The sequence below is a fragment of the Stigmatopora nigra genome, chromosome 20 (genome assembly GCF_051989575.1).
Source record: "Stigmatopora nigra isolate UIUO_SnigA chromosome 20, RoL_Snig_1.1, whole genome shotgun sequence".
In the NCBI taxonomy this organism is placed as follows: domain Eukaryota; kingdom Metazoa; phylum Chordata; class Actinopteri; order Syngnathiformes; family Syngnathidae; genus Stigmatopora; species Stigmatopora nigra.
Window position 1 is genome coordinate 6,637,598 of NC_135527.1, and position 18,422 is coordinate 6,656,019.

The 18,422-nt window shown below is 37.0% G+C and overlaps 1 protein-coding gene across 1 annotated transcript in view; it reads right to left on the minus strand.

The window, feature by feature from the left end:
* The window catches only part of col25a1 (collagen type XXV alpha 1 chain), a 67,393-nt gene that overhangs the window by 12,767 nt on the left and 36,204 nt on the right, over positions 1–18,422 (minus strand). Inside the window, exons 6-16 of the mRNA XM_077742234.1 lie at positions 17,820–17,846; positions 14,033–14,104; positions 13,102–13,218; positions 12,595–12,630; positions 8,723–8,749; positions 8,103–8,147; positions 6,916–6,960; positions 6,768–6,794; positions 6,267–6,311; positions 1,585–1,617; positions 1,490–1,525 (exon numbers count right to left, since the gene is read on the minus strand). Coding sequence (XP_077598360.1) covers positions 1,490–1,525; positions 1,585–1,617; positions 6,267–6,311; positions 6,768–6,794; positions 6,916–6,960; positions 8,103–8,147; positions 8,723–8,749; positions 12,595–12,630; positions 13,102–13,218; positions 14,033–14,104; positions 17,820–17,846 — 510 coding nt within the window. The remainder of the gene's footprint in view (positions 1–1,489; positions 1,526–1,584; positions 1,618–6,266; positions 6,312–6,767; positions 6,795–6,915; positions 6,961–8,102; positions 8,148–8,722; positions 8,750–12,594; positions 12,631–13,101; positions 13,219–14,032; positions 14,105–17,819; positions 17,847–18,422) is intronic.

Sequence of the window (18,422 nt, forward strand, 5' to 3'; positions counted from 1 at the left end):
TAGTCCTCTCACAAGGACAGTTTATCTGACATCTCACCCAGTCCGGGCTCCGTGGACTGTTGATCTGGGTTTGAAGAGTCGTCAAGGACTCTTGCTACCAGGAGATGGATATCAATCACTTCCAGGAACACTCGCATAGTGTTCTTTATGTAATTATTATCTCAAATGAAGTGTGTGTGATTGTTTTAATTCAAATGAAGTTTGTTCTTAGTTTCCTCTGTTTATTATTGTTAAATACCTTCATTGTTATTATAGTTACAGATGTTGTTTTTGCTTATGCATGTTGGATTAATCAATAAACTTGTAATTGTTTTGATTTATGGCTTTAAAGTATTGATGTATCTAACCTTATAAGGTTCTTGTTACTAGATATGCAAATTATTGAATTAAATGTCAATAATTAAATAAAATGTCTGCCTGAAGTGTAATTATTGATGAATATATAGTCCTCTTTTAGTCTTTTCATCTTTTTTAAAATTAAAATCCATCGACCAATTGAAAACATCGGACAAATGATAACGTCATACTCTGCCTGGCTAGCGAATCGCTAATCCAAGTGAAGATAGCGAACATGCACTTTCATACCAAACCATGCCGTCGTCATAGATTAGTTTGTTATACCACTCAGCCATTTGTTTTTGTTTTTAAAAATCTTTCTTGCGTCTGTCACACACTGCAGAAATGCAAAAAAGCACTTTGCGCTAAAGCAGCGCTAGCTCAAAAGTCATTAAGAGGTTGACATAGCTCGCCATCAAAAGTTGGCTGACTTTTTTGACAAGTTTGACTAATTCTCCGACAATCCTTTCCCCTCGAAAGACTTTTACAAACAGCGTCTGACGGCGGGTGATCTATCGCGCCGTTAAATTGGGCGTATTTATGACACATGGGAGGGAATGATTAGCTTTGGGTGAGAGTGATCAGCTGTGACGGCACTCTAGGGATCTTGGGAAAAGGGTTGTAAATTTACACTTTGGCGAATAAGAGCGTTATAAAAGTAATGGACAAAAAGGCTTTTTCGTGCCGTCTTTTGCGGAGTTGGAGACGAGACAATAACTTTGTCTGAAGCCATGTTGGGGATAATCGTTTGTCAGGATGTCAGCACAATTGCAGTGGCTGTAAATAGCGAGGAAAGAGGACGCCAATGTTAGCTAAGAGCTCTTGTTCGCTTGAGTTATTCACATGGCTCGTTAAAAGAACCTGCCGCTGTCTCAGGACAAGATTCGTAAGGATTGAACCAATCCGGCGAGGTTAGCCTGTTGCTAGCTAAAGAAAACGAAATGAGAGAGCGCCACCATGCTCTGAAAGCGAAAAGTCCAACGTCAGGATCTGTTTAAGGGGATTCTCATGGTCCAGATTGGGATTCTGGTCTCAAAACCATAATCCGGATTAATTTTATCTTACAAAACCGCCGCTAGCATTTCTTACGTTGACGAATTTAGCTAGCGGAAAGGCTAGCAGTGCGTTTGCTTGATTAGAAAGCCATTATTACCTTATGTCCACTTCTTCCAGGTTCTCCAGGTTCACCCTGGAAGGCAAGGTGGGGTTAATGTCTTGTTGCCGGGTAGATTTTCCAAAGGGTTTTACCTTAATGCCTGCTGCGGAAGAGCCTGCATCCCCCTGTGAGATGAGAGAAAAATTGTAAAAGTTAGCAGTGAACACGTACTGTATTTTCACGACTATAAGGCGCACCGCATTATAAGGCGCACCCTCAACGAATGACATTTTTTCCATATATAAGGCGCACTGTATTATAAGGCGCACTGTCTATTTTGGAGAATATTTAAGACTTTTAAGTGCGCCTTATAGTCGTGAAAATACGGTAATTGCTATTGACTTCCAGGTATGAAGTACTCACTACACAGTCACCTCTAGAGCCAACCATTGTTGATGTTTTGGATTTGTTTGTGTAAAATTTTGCAGTGGGGGAGGAGCTATATGATGGAAGATGTTGTAAACTAAGATGGCATCTGCATATTTAACAGTATTGTTCAGTTCAGGCATTTGTGTTTTTTTATATCCGACAGTGGTGGTTTTTCGTTTTTTGTTTTCTGTTTTTTCAATATATAAAGCGCAGTGGATTATAAGGCGCACTGTCTATTTTGGAGAAAATTTAAGACTTTTAAGTGTGCCTTATAGTCGTGAAAATACGGTAGTTTTGGTTATTGGGTTTTAGGTTTCTTGTTTTTGCATTTGTCTTGAAAATAACATGTCCAGATTTATAGTGCAAAATGATGGAAATGTGTGGGAAACCCTTGGTTTTAATAACTGGTTTGTTCTACATTTTGAAGCTGTAAACACAACCCAATGTTTCCTGTCGTTTCAGATATGCTGTGCACAGCGATTATCAGGAATTTTGGACTATTATTTTTCGTTGAATTCTTGTAGTTGAGTACGATTCCTGGTGGGGAGAGTTCTCTCGAGGTCATGCCTCACCGCCGCCGTTGGATTTAGAGCAGGACATTTGATATCGATGTCTACATAGTTTGAAAAGGTTACAATAATCTCTTTGGAGGATTGTGGAGTTAGCATGTTTTGGGCCTGGACTGCTTGCTATTATCAAAAAAATGAATTGTTTATTCTTGGGGTTCACAGTAGATAAAATATCGGACCATCCAAGCCAGAAACTTGGGCTACAAAGATTTCACATTTGTCTTATTCTGATTTTGATGAGGTTCCGTATTTTCTCGCATATAAGCCGTATTTGTAACTGAAAAAAATGATGACTGAATCAAGGATACTCTTTCATTGTAAAATTCAACAACTTTAAGGCAGTTTTAAGGGTGCAACATATATGGAGGGTGGCTTATAGTCAAGAAATGGTCAAATACAACAATTTTAAGGCAATTTTAAGGGTGTATCTTATACGAAGGGCGGCTTATATGCGAGAAATTGCAAAATTCACAGATTTTAAGGCAATTTTAAGGATGCAATTTATATGAAGGGCGGCTTATATGCGAGAAATGGTAAAATTCAACAATTATAAGGCAGTATCTTATACAGAGGGCGGCTTATATGCGAGAAATGGTAAAATTCAACAATTTTAAGGCAGTATCTTATACAGAGGGCGGCTTATATGCGAGAAATGGTAAAATTCAACAATTTTAAGGTAGTATCTTATACGGAGGGCGGCTTATATGCGAGAAATTGTAAAATTCAACACTTTTAAGGCAGTATCTTATACAGAGGGCGGCTTATATGCGAGAAATGGTAAAATTCAACAATTTTAAGGCAGTATCTTATACAGAGGGCGGCTTATATGCTAGAAATGGTAAAATTCAACAATTTTAAGGCAGTATAATAAACAGAGGGCGGCTTATATGCGAGAAATGGTAAAATTCAACAATTTTAGGGCAGTATCTTATACGGAGGGCGGCTTATATGCGAGAAATTGTAAAATTCAACACTTTTAAGGCAGTATCTTATACAAAGGGAGGCTTATATGCGAGAAATGGTAAAATTCAACAATTTTAAGGCAGTTTTAAGGGTGCATTTGATACAAAAGGCGACTTATATGTGAGAAAATATGGTATTTAAAATAAAAAACAGGACAGCCAAAGGATTGACGATATTTTTGGACATTCTTTTTCTCTAGGAATGTACTGAATTATTCTCCCAGTAATGGCAAACATGGTCTAACTCCCTGCCGCACTTCTAACAGGCAATTCCAGACATCAAGAAGCCAGACTTCTCCCATGTGCCACCTTGTAGACAAAACAAGGGGCCGACCAGTCTAACGACGTGTGGTCGGTGGGTTAAATTAGGGGAGGGGGGACGCCACGTTTTCCTGGGGACTTTGCGGTTTTACTCTACGGTGCTCAGACGTCGCTAAGAAAAACCTACCGCCATTTCTTATGGGGTTTATTAGGGTACAAGGCGCACAAGGGGGATTTAATTGTTTTCTGTCTCAACATGGACGCCATTTGCTTACATTAGCGTCTTTGGAATTAACTTAAATTGATGTATTTTAGCATGATTGGGAATCTAACGTTTTTACTGGAGTAGTAAACAGCCGGATGAGCCTGCCTTTTATTTTGAAATGCCACATCTGAGAACAATTAAGCACCCCCATTCCGATGAACGGGTGTCCTTTCGTCACTGGACAATTTATGGGGACCAATCGTGTGGGAAATCGAGATTTTTTTTCACTATTTCGAGCTTAGCCATGAGTGTTTAAACCGCGGCAATGTGTGTGGCAGGATAGAAGCGACATCCTGCGATTATATGGCACCCCCCCGGACCCGTGGTGAACGTGGTGGGTTCAAGATAAAAACGGGTAAATGCCGCTTGGGTAAATTGGGCAATTTTCCAGCTATTTACTTAAGTGGGGATGTCTGGAATGCCATCTTTCAGACTTTATTGAATGGAGCCTCCAATATTTGCCATTTTTTACGTCAGTTTTTGAAAGTAAAAGCACATTAATTTCCGTGTGTCAAAGTGGTGGCCCGGGGGCCAAATCTGGCCCAACGCATCATTTTGTGTGGCCCGGGAAAGTAAATCATGAGTGCCTGACTTTCTGTTTTAGGATCAAATTAAAATGAAGAGTATATATGTATTAAATTTCCTGATTTTTCCCCTTTTAAATCAATTATTGTCATTTTTTAATCTTTTTTTTCTGTTTTTAGTTCAAAAATCATTTTGTAAAATCTTGTATATGTATAAAAATATTTTCTGTTATCTACTTTAATATGGAACATAATGATTTAAATAGATTTTCCTTTACTAAGAAAAAAAAGCTCAAATAGACATCATTTTAGATCTATAAAAAATTTAATATTCAGGGCTTTTTTAATCCATTTATAAATCAAAATATTATATCTAAAATAGTCCGGCCCACATTAAATCGAGTCTGATTTAAAGTCTTGTTGATTCCATAGCAACATTATTTTTGAAAGGATTTTAACAGAGATATGTTTATATGAAACTAAATATGAAAAATGGCTTCATTTTTGTATCTGTGCCATGGCATCAAAATAACATTATAGTCAATGGAGCGTATACTTAGACGTAGTTGTTCCATTTTTTTTCTCTGATGCAGTACATTAACCATACCCGTAAAAGTAGTTGTTTTCAATTTTTGCGAGTATCCGGTAGCCCTTTATGAATCTTTTTTGGACCACAATCAGTTTTTAAACAAAACGCGGGAACGCCGTACTGTCAATTTAGCGCTAACTGTTTTTTTTGCCCAAAAAATAATAAAACATCCGTAGAAAACAGATGTAGAAAATGAGATAGCGACAAATACTTGAGCTACCAATTGCCGAACGTCACTGTCAAATCAAGACCGCCGTCCGCGTGGTTTTTGTGGGGGGGTGGTGAGGGCACACGGTGGTGCCAAAGTTAACAATAGGGAGCACGCACTGTGGGGAAAATAGCGGGAATGTGCTGGGAAAGAGCAAAACCGCAGAAAATGAGGTCCTACGGGGGGACTTTGCATGTTACAAAAGGGGGTTTGTTTGGACAGGATTGAATGAGGTTGAAGGGGGCGGAGCTATGGAGCAGATCCAGAAAGGAAACCATATGACAAGATGATAGATGCACCTTGATTTGGAAGCAATTTTTTTTTGGGTGATGATAGAATTTGTGATGATGTTCATTCATTCGTTTAGCTTCTGTATCGTTTATTAGCATCGGGGTCTTGTAAGGGGGGGTTTCAGTCGACCCCTACGCCAAGGGTGGTTCGTGAGCCGCGTTAATGTCAACTTGATTTCATGTGGGCCGGACTATTTTAGATATATTTAGATTTGTTTTTTTATAAATGGATTAAAATTCCTGAATATTCAGTTTTTTTATAGATCTAAAACAATGTTTATTTTAGCTTTTTTTAGATATATTTTTAGATTTTACGTAATTATTTTTGAACTAAAAACACAGAAAAAATGGATTAAAAATGTACAATTATTGATATAAAAGGGGGAAAATCAGGAAATATAAAATACTTTTATAATCTTTTATCCTAAAACAGAAAGTCGGCACTCATGATTTACTTTTTCGGGCCACACAAAATGATGTGGCAGGCCAAATATAGCCCCCAGGCCGCCATTTTGACACCTGTGCCCTAAATGAACAGAAAGTAACTCCAAATGCAGAGCTAGCATCCCAAAATACTCCGAAATATTCAAAACATGACTAGTAAATGCAACAAAATGAACTAAATTGACAAAAACTGACCCATTTAAAAACCAAAAATAAACTAAAACTCAAATAAATTATCAAGACAGCTTTAAAACACCCAAATATTAATAATAACAATAAAAAAATGCAAATACCTTCTCCCCAATTTCGCCTTTAGTTCCTTCATCTCCCATATCGCCCTGCAAAAAACCCAAAAAGACAAAAGTTGTCAGTATATACAACACAAATCAAATATTCATCTTTTTTCTTCGCCAACAGCTAATAAAACTCCACAAGTTATTTGATGGACATTTTAAATCCACTTCAATGTCACTCAAAAAGCTTTACACATGGTTCCAATACTTCAGGTAATGTCAGTTCAGACCAGTTTTTTAACGAGTCTAAAGTATTTTGGGGCTGCTTTTAAGTAAGGGACCTGGGGTTCGCGATTTGGGGTGTCGGGGTACGGTCCAACCGGGACAAAGTGGATTCTATGGTTAAAAACTCTAAAGGTGAAAAAAATCAACAGGATAATGAATAGGGAGCAAAAAATGCCATTTTTTTGTGGGTTTTACAGGTTTTCTTTTGGAAAAAGACCCCTCCTCTGGTGGTCTAATTTAAAGGGGAGGAGCTATCATCTAGAACCATCTGCTTACCTTTTCACCTCGCTCTCCAATTTCACCCTGTTGGGAAAGAAAGCAAGAAGGTATTACTGATACCGGCGGCTCAGATTATATCCGGGGTGCCGAATTCATGCCGGGATTAGGACAATCCCTCCAGCGTTTTGCATACTCTGCAACAGACCTTTTCTCCGGGGGTGCCGTCCTGTCCTGGTATGCCGAGGTCTCCCTAAACACAGTCAATTTGATTCATTAGTCGATTAATTCTAATCTACAGACGCTCCCCTACTTACAAACATTCAACTTAAGAGCAAATGGTACATACGAACGTGTCTGCAAATTGCGTTTATGTTGAAAAATGTTCATAAGTTGGATTTTGTATTGCCTTTTTCCCCAAGTAGTGCTTCTTTCTGCCACTAATACCGACTCCTGGCGCTGTGAGAACTCAGCTCACCCAGCATCTACCTTCCTCTGCCCAGTTCGTTGTAGTGCGTGACATATCTCCAGTGCGTACAGAACCTTTTTTAATTTTTATCATTAAATATCTGGTGCATCCATTATTCAATATGGTTGGTGTAAAGCCAAAGGCTGAAAAGTAAGGGAGGTGCAAGGATGAGGCAAGACATTTCATTTGAAACCAAAGTGGCAATAATAAAGAAGCTTGATACGCATGAGAAAGTGGTGAGCATTGCACGGGAATACAACTTGAATGGTTCCACCATAAGTACCATTTATAAACAGAAAGATGGAGCAGCAGGACCCAAATGTTGAACATTGCACAAAGGTTGCAAATCAATTGAATGATCCCATACAGTACTATCGCATCATTTAAGATGAAAATAGAAGAAAACTGTGCAATCGTCATTGGATAGCTTCTTTTGGCCAATTTCTAGTAAATATCTCTCTCTAATGTATGTATTCTATCTATTTTATTAAATGTTTTTTTTTCAGTACAAACCAATGCTGGTTACTTAAACAAGCCTTAAATATACAAATACACTTATATAAACCTTCAATATACTTATATAGGCCTTAAACATAAATTATAATACAAAATATAACACTTAATCAACTTCAATTTGAACAATTCCAACTTATGAATACACTTTCAACTTATGAACAAGCGCTCAGAACTTAACTCCTTCGTAAGTAAGGGAGCGTCTGTAAATGACCTTCATTTCCCACTTGTAAGAAACACCTGCACTGTGTCCTCTTTGTTAGCTTTGGGAATTCAATGCGTGATTTTACGAGGCGAGATTTTTCCCTATTTTTCCCCTTGGTGTGAAAACGACAATAAAAAAAGGCCCCGAAATGAAGGTCGAGGATTAACAACAGCCGCCAATGAATATACTTTTCCTGTAATTAACGTACCTTAAGTCCGTCAACACCTGGAATCCCGGGAGGACCCAACGAACCCTGAGTAAAAGAAAAAAAAACAAATAAAATTACAACAAGCTCTAATAATTACACTACGGGTACAGATTTAAAACAAAGAACTGCATTGAATCATTCCCAAAAGTTCTACAGCGCCCCCTTTTCGCTTCTGGTTGAATTTGGAATTGCACGCGAAGATATCTACCCAAAAAACTGCTTAACGCGAACCAAAAACAAAACCTAATAGACTCTGCCTGTAGGCCTGACTCGCCAATCATTACCCCACTAGTGTGTCATCTCATGCACCCCCCCGCGCACACAAACATCCACTCGAGACCCGACATATGACAGCACAGACAGGAAGCGTGTGATTGGGTTACATTGACCAAACACTGGCGGCTACCTGATGGCTGGATATGGCCGACATCTGTTCCTCACATTAACGTTCCGTGGTGGCCCGTACCTCAAAATTCACGATGTTACCCCCCCGTTATTCTCCACGCTAGTAGAGCTGTAGCGCTAAACATGTCGTTTCCAGCTATGTATCATATCGCGTCTCGCCACCAGTGATATGATTCATTGACGAACCAATGTTGTGAATGAAATAGGTATCTTGCCTTAAGTCCTGGAGGCCCCTCGGGTCCCTGGAAACAATAGACAGAGTTAAAAAATGGCCTAAACCCACAAAAATCCCACCAGGTTTAATCTTTACTCAAGTAAAATCACATCTACAGTATTTTCTAGCAAATAAGTCGCCCCAAAGTATAAACCATGTCCTTAAAATTGTCTTAAAAGCATTGAATTTGCCAATTTCTCGCGTATAAGCCTCCCCCTGATTCATAATTTTCACTTCTATATTCGTGGTTTTAATAAGGGAGTACAAATTTGTTATTTTGAAGAGAAAACTCTTAATAAAAATCATGACATGTAGTATTTTGGAGGTAATATATGAATCAAGTTAATGGTTGTTTCAGTTAATGGTTGTTTTCTTACTGCAAAACAGAAAATAACCAACAAAGTGTTAAATCGCCGACATCTACTGGTGAAAAAGAGTACAACAATAGTGTAAGCCCTTGATATTTTCATATTTTTTGTTACAAATACAGCTTTTTTGCAAAAAAATATGGAAGGACCAATCTATCGACATACCGCCAGAGTACGTAATGCGTAAAAAAAATAAAAATAAATACATAACATGCCGTAAAACCAAGTATTTTTGCAAACACAATGTAATAAATTGAATTCCAATCCATTCCCGAATAACATAGTGGTTTTAGTTAGCGTCCTCAACAATAACAAGCGCAAAGTGATTGCTTCAAGAAGGAACGGGTTTGGGTGAGATTGTGGGCTTGATTGTGTTTAACCGTTCACCCGCAGTTCAGCTAACACCTGGAAAGTGAATCAGCATGTGGGTTTACTTTCGCACATTTCAGGCTATTACCCTAAACGTAATGGAGTAACCGCGGCAACGACGAATTGCCAAATAAATGTTAAGATTCTCAGAGAGTATAATATCTAAGAGAGAGAGTTTAATATCTAAGAGAGAGAGAGAGAGTATAATATTTAATAGAGAGTTTAACATCTAAGAGAGAGAGTCTAATATCTAAGAGAGTTTAATATCTAAGAGAGAGAGTCTAATATCTAAGAGAGTCTAATATCTAAGAGAGAGAGAGTCTAATATCTAAGAGAGAGTCTAATATCTAAGAGAGAGAGTCTAATATCTAAGAGAGAGTCTAATATCTAAGAGAGAGAGTCTAATATCTAAAAGTTTAATATCTAAGAGAGAGAGTTTAATATCTAAGAGAGAGAGAGTTTAATATCTAAGAGAGAGAGAGTTTAATATCTAAGAGAGAGAGAGTTTAATATCTAAGAGAGAGAGAGTTTAATATCTAAGAGAGAGAGAGAGTTTAATATCTAAGAGAGAGAGAGTTTAATATCTAAGAGAGAGAGAGAGTTTAATATCTAAGAGAGAGTCTAATATCTAAGAGAGTCTAATATCTAAGAGAGTCTAATATCTAAGAGAGACTAATATCTAAGAGTCTAATATCCAAGAGAGAGAGTCTAATATCTAAGAGAGTCTAATATCTAAGAGAGTCTAATATCTAAGAGAGAGAGAGACTAATATCTAAGAGTCTAATATCCAAGAGAGAGAGAGTCTAATATCTAAGAGAGTCTAATATCTAAGAGAGTCTAATATCTAAGAGAGTCTAATATCTAAGAGAGCCTAATATCTAAGAGAGTCTAATATCTAAGAGAGTCTAATATCTAAGAGAGTGTAATATCTAAGACTGTCTAATATCTAAGAGTCTAATATCTAAGAGAGAGAGAGTTTAATATCTAAGATAGAGAGAGAGTTTCATATCTAAGTACTGTTTAATATCTAAGTACATTTGACTGGCGACCAAAAGACTGGTGACCAAAAGACCAATCTGAGGATCAAAACAATGCATTTGTCTCAAAAATACAACGAACTAGGACATAAAACGAAGCAATCGGAATGAGAAACGATAAACAAAGGGTGCCGTTTCAGGGAAGTCTCTGAAATATCACCAATTGGATGTTTTCTTCCAGAGGTGGCAGGTGATTTAGTACTTTCCCGGATTGGTTTTCAACTTTTACGGCTTAGCGTTTTTACCCGGAGAGCTGTAGGTTAGCATAACATCGCGCTAGCCGCAAAACTAAGGAAGCTTACCGCGAGTTTGCTTAACTTAATGGGTGAACATTTCAATCACCAAGCTTTGGGGGGGGATATGTAAACAAACATGGCGGCGTCAAGCTACCACGCTACCAACACGCTAGTGAACGGTTGCCAGTTTTATGTATAAAAATAAATGTTGATTAACTAAAAAGGAATGTAAGGAAAGAAATTCGTGGGAAGAAAAATATCGGAGAATAAACTATGCAAGGTGGAGTTAACGTATAAAACAACCGCTATGTTGGTTTATGTCGAGGAAGGGGATCTTTTTGACAAAAAGAGCCATAAAAAAATCATATTTTCCAATGTTATTCCTTGTGAGCCATACTATGAATTTCAAAGTCAAAATACATACATGTAAACGAGTGTCTTTTCAATTTTTTTAGTAATTTCAACACTTTTAAAGTGGAAAAAATGAATATTTTTTAAAAGATTGGGAATCTTTTTGACGAAAAGAGCCATAAAAAATTCATATTTTTCAATGTTATTCCTTGTGAGCCATACTATGAATTTCAAAGTCAAAATACATACATGTAAACAAGTGCCTTATCAATTTTTTGGGTGATTTCACCACTATTAAAGTGGATTTTTTAAAATATTATGCATTCCAGAAGAGTCTACTGCAAAAAATGAAGATTAAAGCAGTTCTGGATGTAATATCTCAGTTCTGTCATCATCGGTTTCCATATTTTAGCTCACAGGTTAGCAAAGAGCCAGAAACACTCATCAAAAGAGCCACATGTGGCTCCCGAGCCATAGGTTCCCTACCCCTGGTTTATATTGACGTAAATAAAAGGATGGAAGAAGATTATGATATTTAAGTTTTTGGCCAAATTCAAGTAACATTTTTTAGTTACCATAGACTTAAAGTTGACATTTTAGAAATAGAATAGGTGGCGGTTTGAATCCCTACTTGTATTTTGTAGTCTATTACTTCTAAAAATAGATCTGAAAATGATTTGACTTAATGTATTCTTTATGGATTTGGATTCAAACCTTACAAAAACAGTTTTTTTTCTTCTTTTCCATCAAGAGGCGGTCGGCTTTTTAGCGCTAACCCGCAAAAAAACTTCAAATCCTCCTAACTAGGACCATATGTCCTTAAACTGCCGGAAAACTTTCCAATCTACTCCGTGATACTTAAAAAAAAACATGAGAAAAGTCAAGTGGACAAACGTCCAATCCATCCTAACGTGGAAGGGATGGCGGCGAAATCTACTTTGTGTAAACTTAAAGTCGATTTGTAGCCATTTACGAACAAAATACGAAACTTTTCCACATCTTGTCATATCATCTTAATTCTGACAAGGCTTTTAATACCCCATAATAACAATTTTTCCATTTTTTGATGAATTAAGACATCATATTAAAATCCAGAAGCCGTCTACGAAAAAAATTGATCGACAGTGCTTTGCTAACTAACTCTACCCGAAAGCAAAAAGTACTTTTCGGCCAAACCGTAGTATAAATAATGTTTTAAATTTGCGCGAGTGGATAAAAGAACATTTAAAGACGGCTTTTCAAGTCAGGGTGGCTTGTTTACGTTATAAAGTAGTCGCTAATTACGTTGCTGTATTAGGTTTTATTGGACTATTTTCAAATGGAAAGCCGCAGAGTTTATGCGGTAAATTTGGCAAAATTTAGATATTTTAATGTCTAAAGTGTTTCTGCTTGTTTATATCCTGATGTACGGATTGTCCTTTCTTTGTTAAAGTACTGCGTTTTGGAGATACTTTGGGTTTTTAAGGTGAAATGTGGATGCAGATAATAATAATAATGATATTTTGCTCTTACCACAGGTCCTGATTCTCCTGGAATCCCTTGATCGCCCTGAGGGAAGGAAATAATGGGATTATATTTTGGGATTATATGATATACACTTGTAGTACTTTCACTCAAGGTGACCCATATTTTTTACTTTTTTTTTTATCATCTATATCAGGGGGTGTCAGACTCGGGTTGGTTTGCAAGCAGTGTTAATGTCAACTTGATTTCAGGTGGGCTGGCCCAATTTAAATATAATATTTAGATTTTTTTTGTGTATAAATGGATTTAAATAACTGGATTAAAAGCCCGGAATATTCCGTTTTTTTATAGATCTAAAACAATGTTTATTTGAGCTTTTTTTAAATATGTTTTTAGATTTTACAAGATGATTTTTCAACTAAAAAGACAGAAAAAATGGATTAAAAAATTGCAATTATTGATTTAAAAGGGGGAAAATCAGGAAATTTAATATAAATCTATACTCTTCATTTTAATTTGATACTAAAAAATATTCATGTGTATATCAATACTCACTGGTAAGCCTGGGACGCCTCGTGGCCCGTCTTTACCCGTGTCCCCTGGGGGTCCCCGGGGACCCGGAGGACCTGGGGGTCCGGGTGGTCCAGGTGGTCCAGCTTGCCCTTGATCCCCCTGTCCAGAAAAAAAAAATGAAAAAAATCAGACTGGTGCTTCGGTTTAAAGGAAAAAAAACAAATATAAATGACCATGCAGTAAAAAGACAATGGATTAAAGTATCCGCCCATTTTGTGACATCATTAATACCCATGGTGGGTATTAATGATGTCACCAGGGAGTTTTGGATGCTGATATTCGAGTGGCTAAAAAAGTACTGCGATTGGTTAAATGTCTGTTCATTTTTTTGGATGTTATTAAATTAAATTATGTTTTTTTTGGGAGGACACGATAAAGTGTTGTCTTTTTTAACGTTTATCTTAAAGTGGGTCATTCCAGAATTGGAGGATATTTGGACTTCAAAATCCTTCAAAAATAATCTGTCCTTTTTCAGTTTTTACATTAAATATACTTCAATAATGGTAAAAATATATATTAATATTGGTTAGCTTAGCTTACAGAGCTACAACAAAAGTATTAGACAATTTATTTAGTATTTATAATAATAAAAAGTTAGCTTTTTAGCTAGCTGAGGGCTAACAACAAGAGGGAAAATTAATTTCCACAGGTAGTTCTGATTTATTTCGTATTTTAATAGCACTTCCGAGTATTTTTGAGACTCCATTTTGTGAAATGCCCCACTTTACACATCAGGTTAGAAATTAAAGTAGGAAAAACAGATAATTAACTCTTTCAGCGCCATTGACAAATCAATTTCTCTTAACGAGAGTCATCCAATCCAAAAAGGGATTGGACGCCAATGGCAGCCGACAAGTTAACGATCACAAGAGTTGCAGAGAAGTGATTTTTTTTAGAGATTCCCAGGCGCTACCTTAATGAGACGCCGTTTTATGAGCTGCTGGTCGGCGGAAAGAAAGCCATGATTGATCTTAGGGAAGACCATCTGAAGAAGATTTGCAGGTCAGAGGCGAAAGAAGATTGAAGAAGATCCAGAGGAAGAGCAAAAAAGGGGGAGTGGCCAGAGAACGGATGCAAAGACAAAGTAAAACATAGATTATGATACGACATTCAGGAAAAAATCCACAAATTATGAGAGAAATCCACACCAGAACAGTTTTTTTGGCTAATTTTGAGATCTTAAAGGTTCTAATCGTACCCAAGTTTGTCATAAAAATGGGAATTTCTCACTTTCTGTGAAAATTGTCCCTGCTGCAAAAAGTGGGACCCCAAAAACTGCACAAATTGGTTATAAAGTTGTTTTTATAGCAGTCTAATAACTGTGTCCAATGGGAAAATCATTGGATTTACAGATTTTTGGTGTACCGTTAGCATGGATGCTAAAAATATAGCTGGTTGGCAACAACCAGACCACATTTTGGTTTAATGATCCAGTTTTTGTGTTCCAAATTGTTTCCTTATTAGCGTTTTTAGCATTTTGGATGAAAATGCAATGCTATCTGTGAAGATAGAGCATTGGAGGGGTGCCACTTTGCAACGAGGCAATGCGACAAACCTTGACAGTCAGGATCTGATTGCTGTGTAAGGCGGCTAGCGTGGGAGGACCAACCAATCCCTGAATGGATAAATAATGCACTCTCAAGATGCTCAAAAAACACAAAACTGCTACATTTGCAAGTTTTTTTTAAATGACTACAGGGTACAAATTCCTGAAAATGATACTAAGTCATTTTTTCAAGGTTTGTTGGTGTGAGGGTTAGCAATCTGAGCTAAAGTTAGCAATCTGAGCTAATGTTAGCTATCATCGTTACTGTTTTCTGACTTGAAAAGCAAGAAAAACTTTGGTTATTTGAATTTTTTACAGATTCTTTTGGGGTTTTGGATGATATCGGATTTCAAGCGTGTACGATTTCTTGAACTTTAACGGAATTGTGCAAAAATAAAATCACCACGTGCAAAAAAACATGCAAAAAAGCAGATGGCGCCATTTGTTGACATGATTATCACACAATCGACTTTGAAACTAAAACGCGGTTGTAAAATGAGACGTGCTGTTGTTCCACCATCAAGGAAACCGATTTGTTAAAAAAAATCAATATTTTAGGGCTTTTACATGCTTTGTTTTTGGTCTAAAAGTTCACAGAAGTTTACATGTAGTTACGAAACTGAAAGACTTTAAAAAACGAAATTAAGCAGGTGAGTTTCCCGTTCTGTTTTTGTTTATTTTTGGCTCAAATTAAAGTTGGCACGTTGTTTTTTTTGTGGCATGGATTGATTTCACTTACATTCAAAGGTTTATCTCCCCATTTATTCCATTCGAGATCAAATCTAGCCAATCCAAACATGTCTCAAATGCCCTCATTTTAGTTCGTCAAGATAATTCAAAAAGTATGTCTGGTCTTTCAAGGGCAAGTTTGACAAAAAAAACAAAAAAAAAAAACGTAGCCATGGATTTGCTTCCCTTAAAAATCCATAACTAAGATTGAAGTGCAAATATCTTTCAGACTTTTGACAACCTCAAAACATCACAAAATCCGAAAAATTGGATTACGGTCAAGGCGAAAACTGAAAACATACGCGTCAAATTTGGGAACAAAAAACTTTTTTCAAGCCTGTTGTGTGTTTCACCGCATTGACCATTTGGAAATGCTAACGTAGAACGCTAACGGATGTTGCCAATCGGCTTCAAGCGGCCTAAAAAAACGGAAAAGCCGCCACTAGGACAATCAGGAACAGCCTGTAGGACGGCGTCCAGAACATGGATCCTTCCAACCGCGGTAGAAATGGCGGCGAGGTCTGTTCACAACCGGGATTAGCGGCGGCGTGCACAGATGGGCTCAATACGTTTAAAGAGAGAAGCCGCAGTCATGCGATGGGCTCGGATTTGACATCGATACAATGCGGCACTTTTATCTGCGGTCCGCTTCCAGCGTACGCTGGAAATGACTTAAGACCAGATTTTGGGTTTTTAACTCAGAATTTGGGACTAAAAAGGACCAGATTCCTAGAGTCCCAGGTAGTGTTGCGCCATGGAAAATGCCACCCAAGATAAAGCTGTGTTTTTTAACCAGACCACACATTTTTTTGCATTTATTTGGGGGGAGATTAAACAATTTTTAATGCGTTCTTTTGGTTAACTTTTGATGTGGAACTTGACCTTTCAATAAATGTCTGATTTGACGGATAAAACGTTTATTTGAGCTTTTTATATATATTTTTAGATTTTACAAAATGATTTTTGAACTAAAAACACAGAAAAAATGATTAAAAAATGACAATTATTGATTTAAAAGGGGAAAAAAATCAGGAAATTTAATATACATCTATACTCTTCATTTGAATTTGATCCTAAAACAGAAAGTCATCACTTATGATTTACTTTCCCGGACCACAAAAAATGATGCTGCGTGCCAGATTTGGCCCCAGGGCCGCCACTTTGACACTCTCGAGTACACGGCTGTTGGGAATACAATTAGATTATGCTAACGAGGACGAGGCGATGCAGTCTAGCGTAAACAATCTGGGAACAGATGCTTGTTTTTGACGATGATTGACGTCCAGTCACATGGTTATCCAAATGTCGACTAAATCTCTTAAACTGAGTTTATTCCCAGTAGATGCCCAATCCATCTGGATCGGGATTCACTGGGAACGGCAGTTTTAAATGATTTAGTTGTTACACTTTGGAAGAGAGTTGATCTGTTCGTCTTAAATTTCCACTACACTGAATTCGATGGATTGGATTTCGCTTACACGCAATTCGTAGTCTACAGGTCTCAAAGTGGCGGCCCAGGGGGCTAAATCTGGCCCGCCGCCTCATATTGTGTGGCCCGGGAAAGTCAATTATGATTGCCGATTTTTTGTTTAGGGATTAAATTATAATGAGTATAGATGTATATTAAATTTCCTGATTTTCCCCCTTCTAAATCAATTTTTAAATCAATTTTTTGTTGTTTTTTGTGTTGTGTTTTTATCGAAAAAAGCATTTGATAAAATTTAAAAATATATACAAATATTTTTTATTTTCTGCTATAATATGGAACATAATGATTAAGAGATTTTCCCTTACTAAGAAAATAACCTAAAATAAAAATTTTAATCTAAAAAAAATGGAATATTTAGGACTTTTGATCCATTTTTTTTTATCTATTTATTTAAAAAAAACTATTGTTTTAGTTCTATAAAAACCTAAATATTCAGGGATTTTAACCCAGTTTATTTAATCCATTTCTAAATATTATATCTAAAATAGTCCGGCCCATAGTCCCTTTTCTCTGCAAAATAAATCCCAAAAAGCGCAAAATACAGTCTAAATCGCATTTCTCAGTTGTTCAGAAAACCAAAAACGATAACCTGAAATAACAAAATAATACTAATTCCCATTGTACCGCCTCAAAACCTTCAACTCCAAACCTAAACCTTCACTAAAAATAACATCCCTACAAGTTTAATTGATTTTTTCTCCCTACTCTAACAAGATTCCATCATTAAACAACCTTAAAAAAACTTATGTAACTTAAAACGTCCACGTGTACCTTTTATATCTCTCCATTTGGCTTTCAAAATAATCTGTCTTTTCATTCTTGTTGTATTTGGCCGGGTTAGCGGCACACACGCTATCCCAAGAATTTCATGCATCTCAAACCCGCTACCCACAATTCTGCCGAGGGGAAACGTAGTCGTCGGCGTAAGACACATACCCGTGGTCCTTGGTCGCCTTGATCCCCCTGCAAAATGACGAAAAAAGAATATTTCATCCCAATGCACAGCTGATTAATACGCCAAGACTAACAGTGAGCTAACTAGAAACACACCAAGCAAGTGAAATAACGGTAGAAGCCACAACTATTCACTGTGGCGAAGTGTTTTGATAAGAAAGGGCGACGGGTATTGGGTATTTTGAGACAAAGACAAAATATAACAGGATTTTGATGGAATTGACGCAAGGTAAAAAGTTGCAAATTGAAGTATTTTGGGAATTGGGAATCAGTCATTGGCCGCTACTGACCGTTTTGATTATAAGTCAATTTCCCAGCCTTTTTAAGCCAAATGATGTGGTTTTGATTTTTTTTTTGGTCTGGTTTGTAGAGGGCTTCATTTATATTGCAGTTACCGTATTTTCACGACTATAAGGCGCTCTGCATTATAAGGCGCACCCTCAATGAATGAAATTTTTCCATATATAAGGCGCACTGTATTATAAGGCGCACTGTATTATAAGGCGCACTGTATTATAAGGCGCACTGTATTATAAGGTGCATTGTATTATAAGGCGCACTGTATTATAAGGCGCACTGTATTAT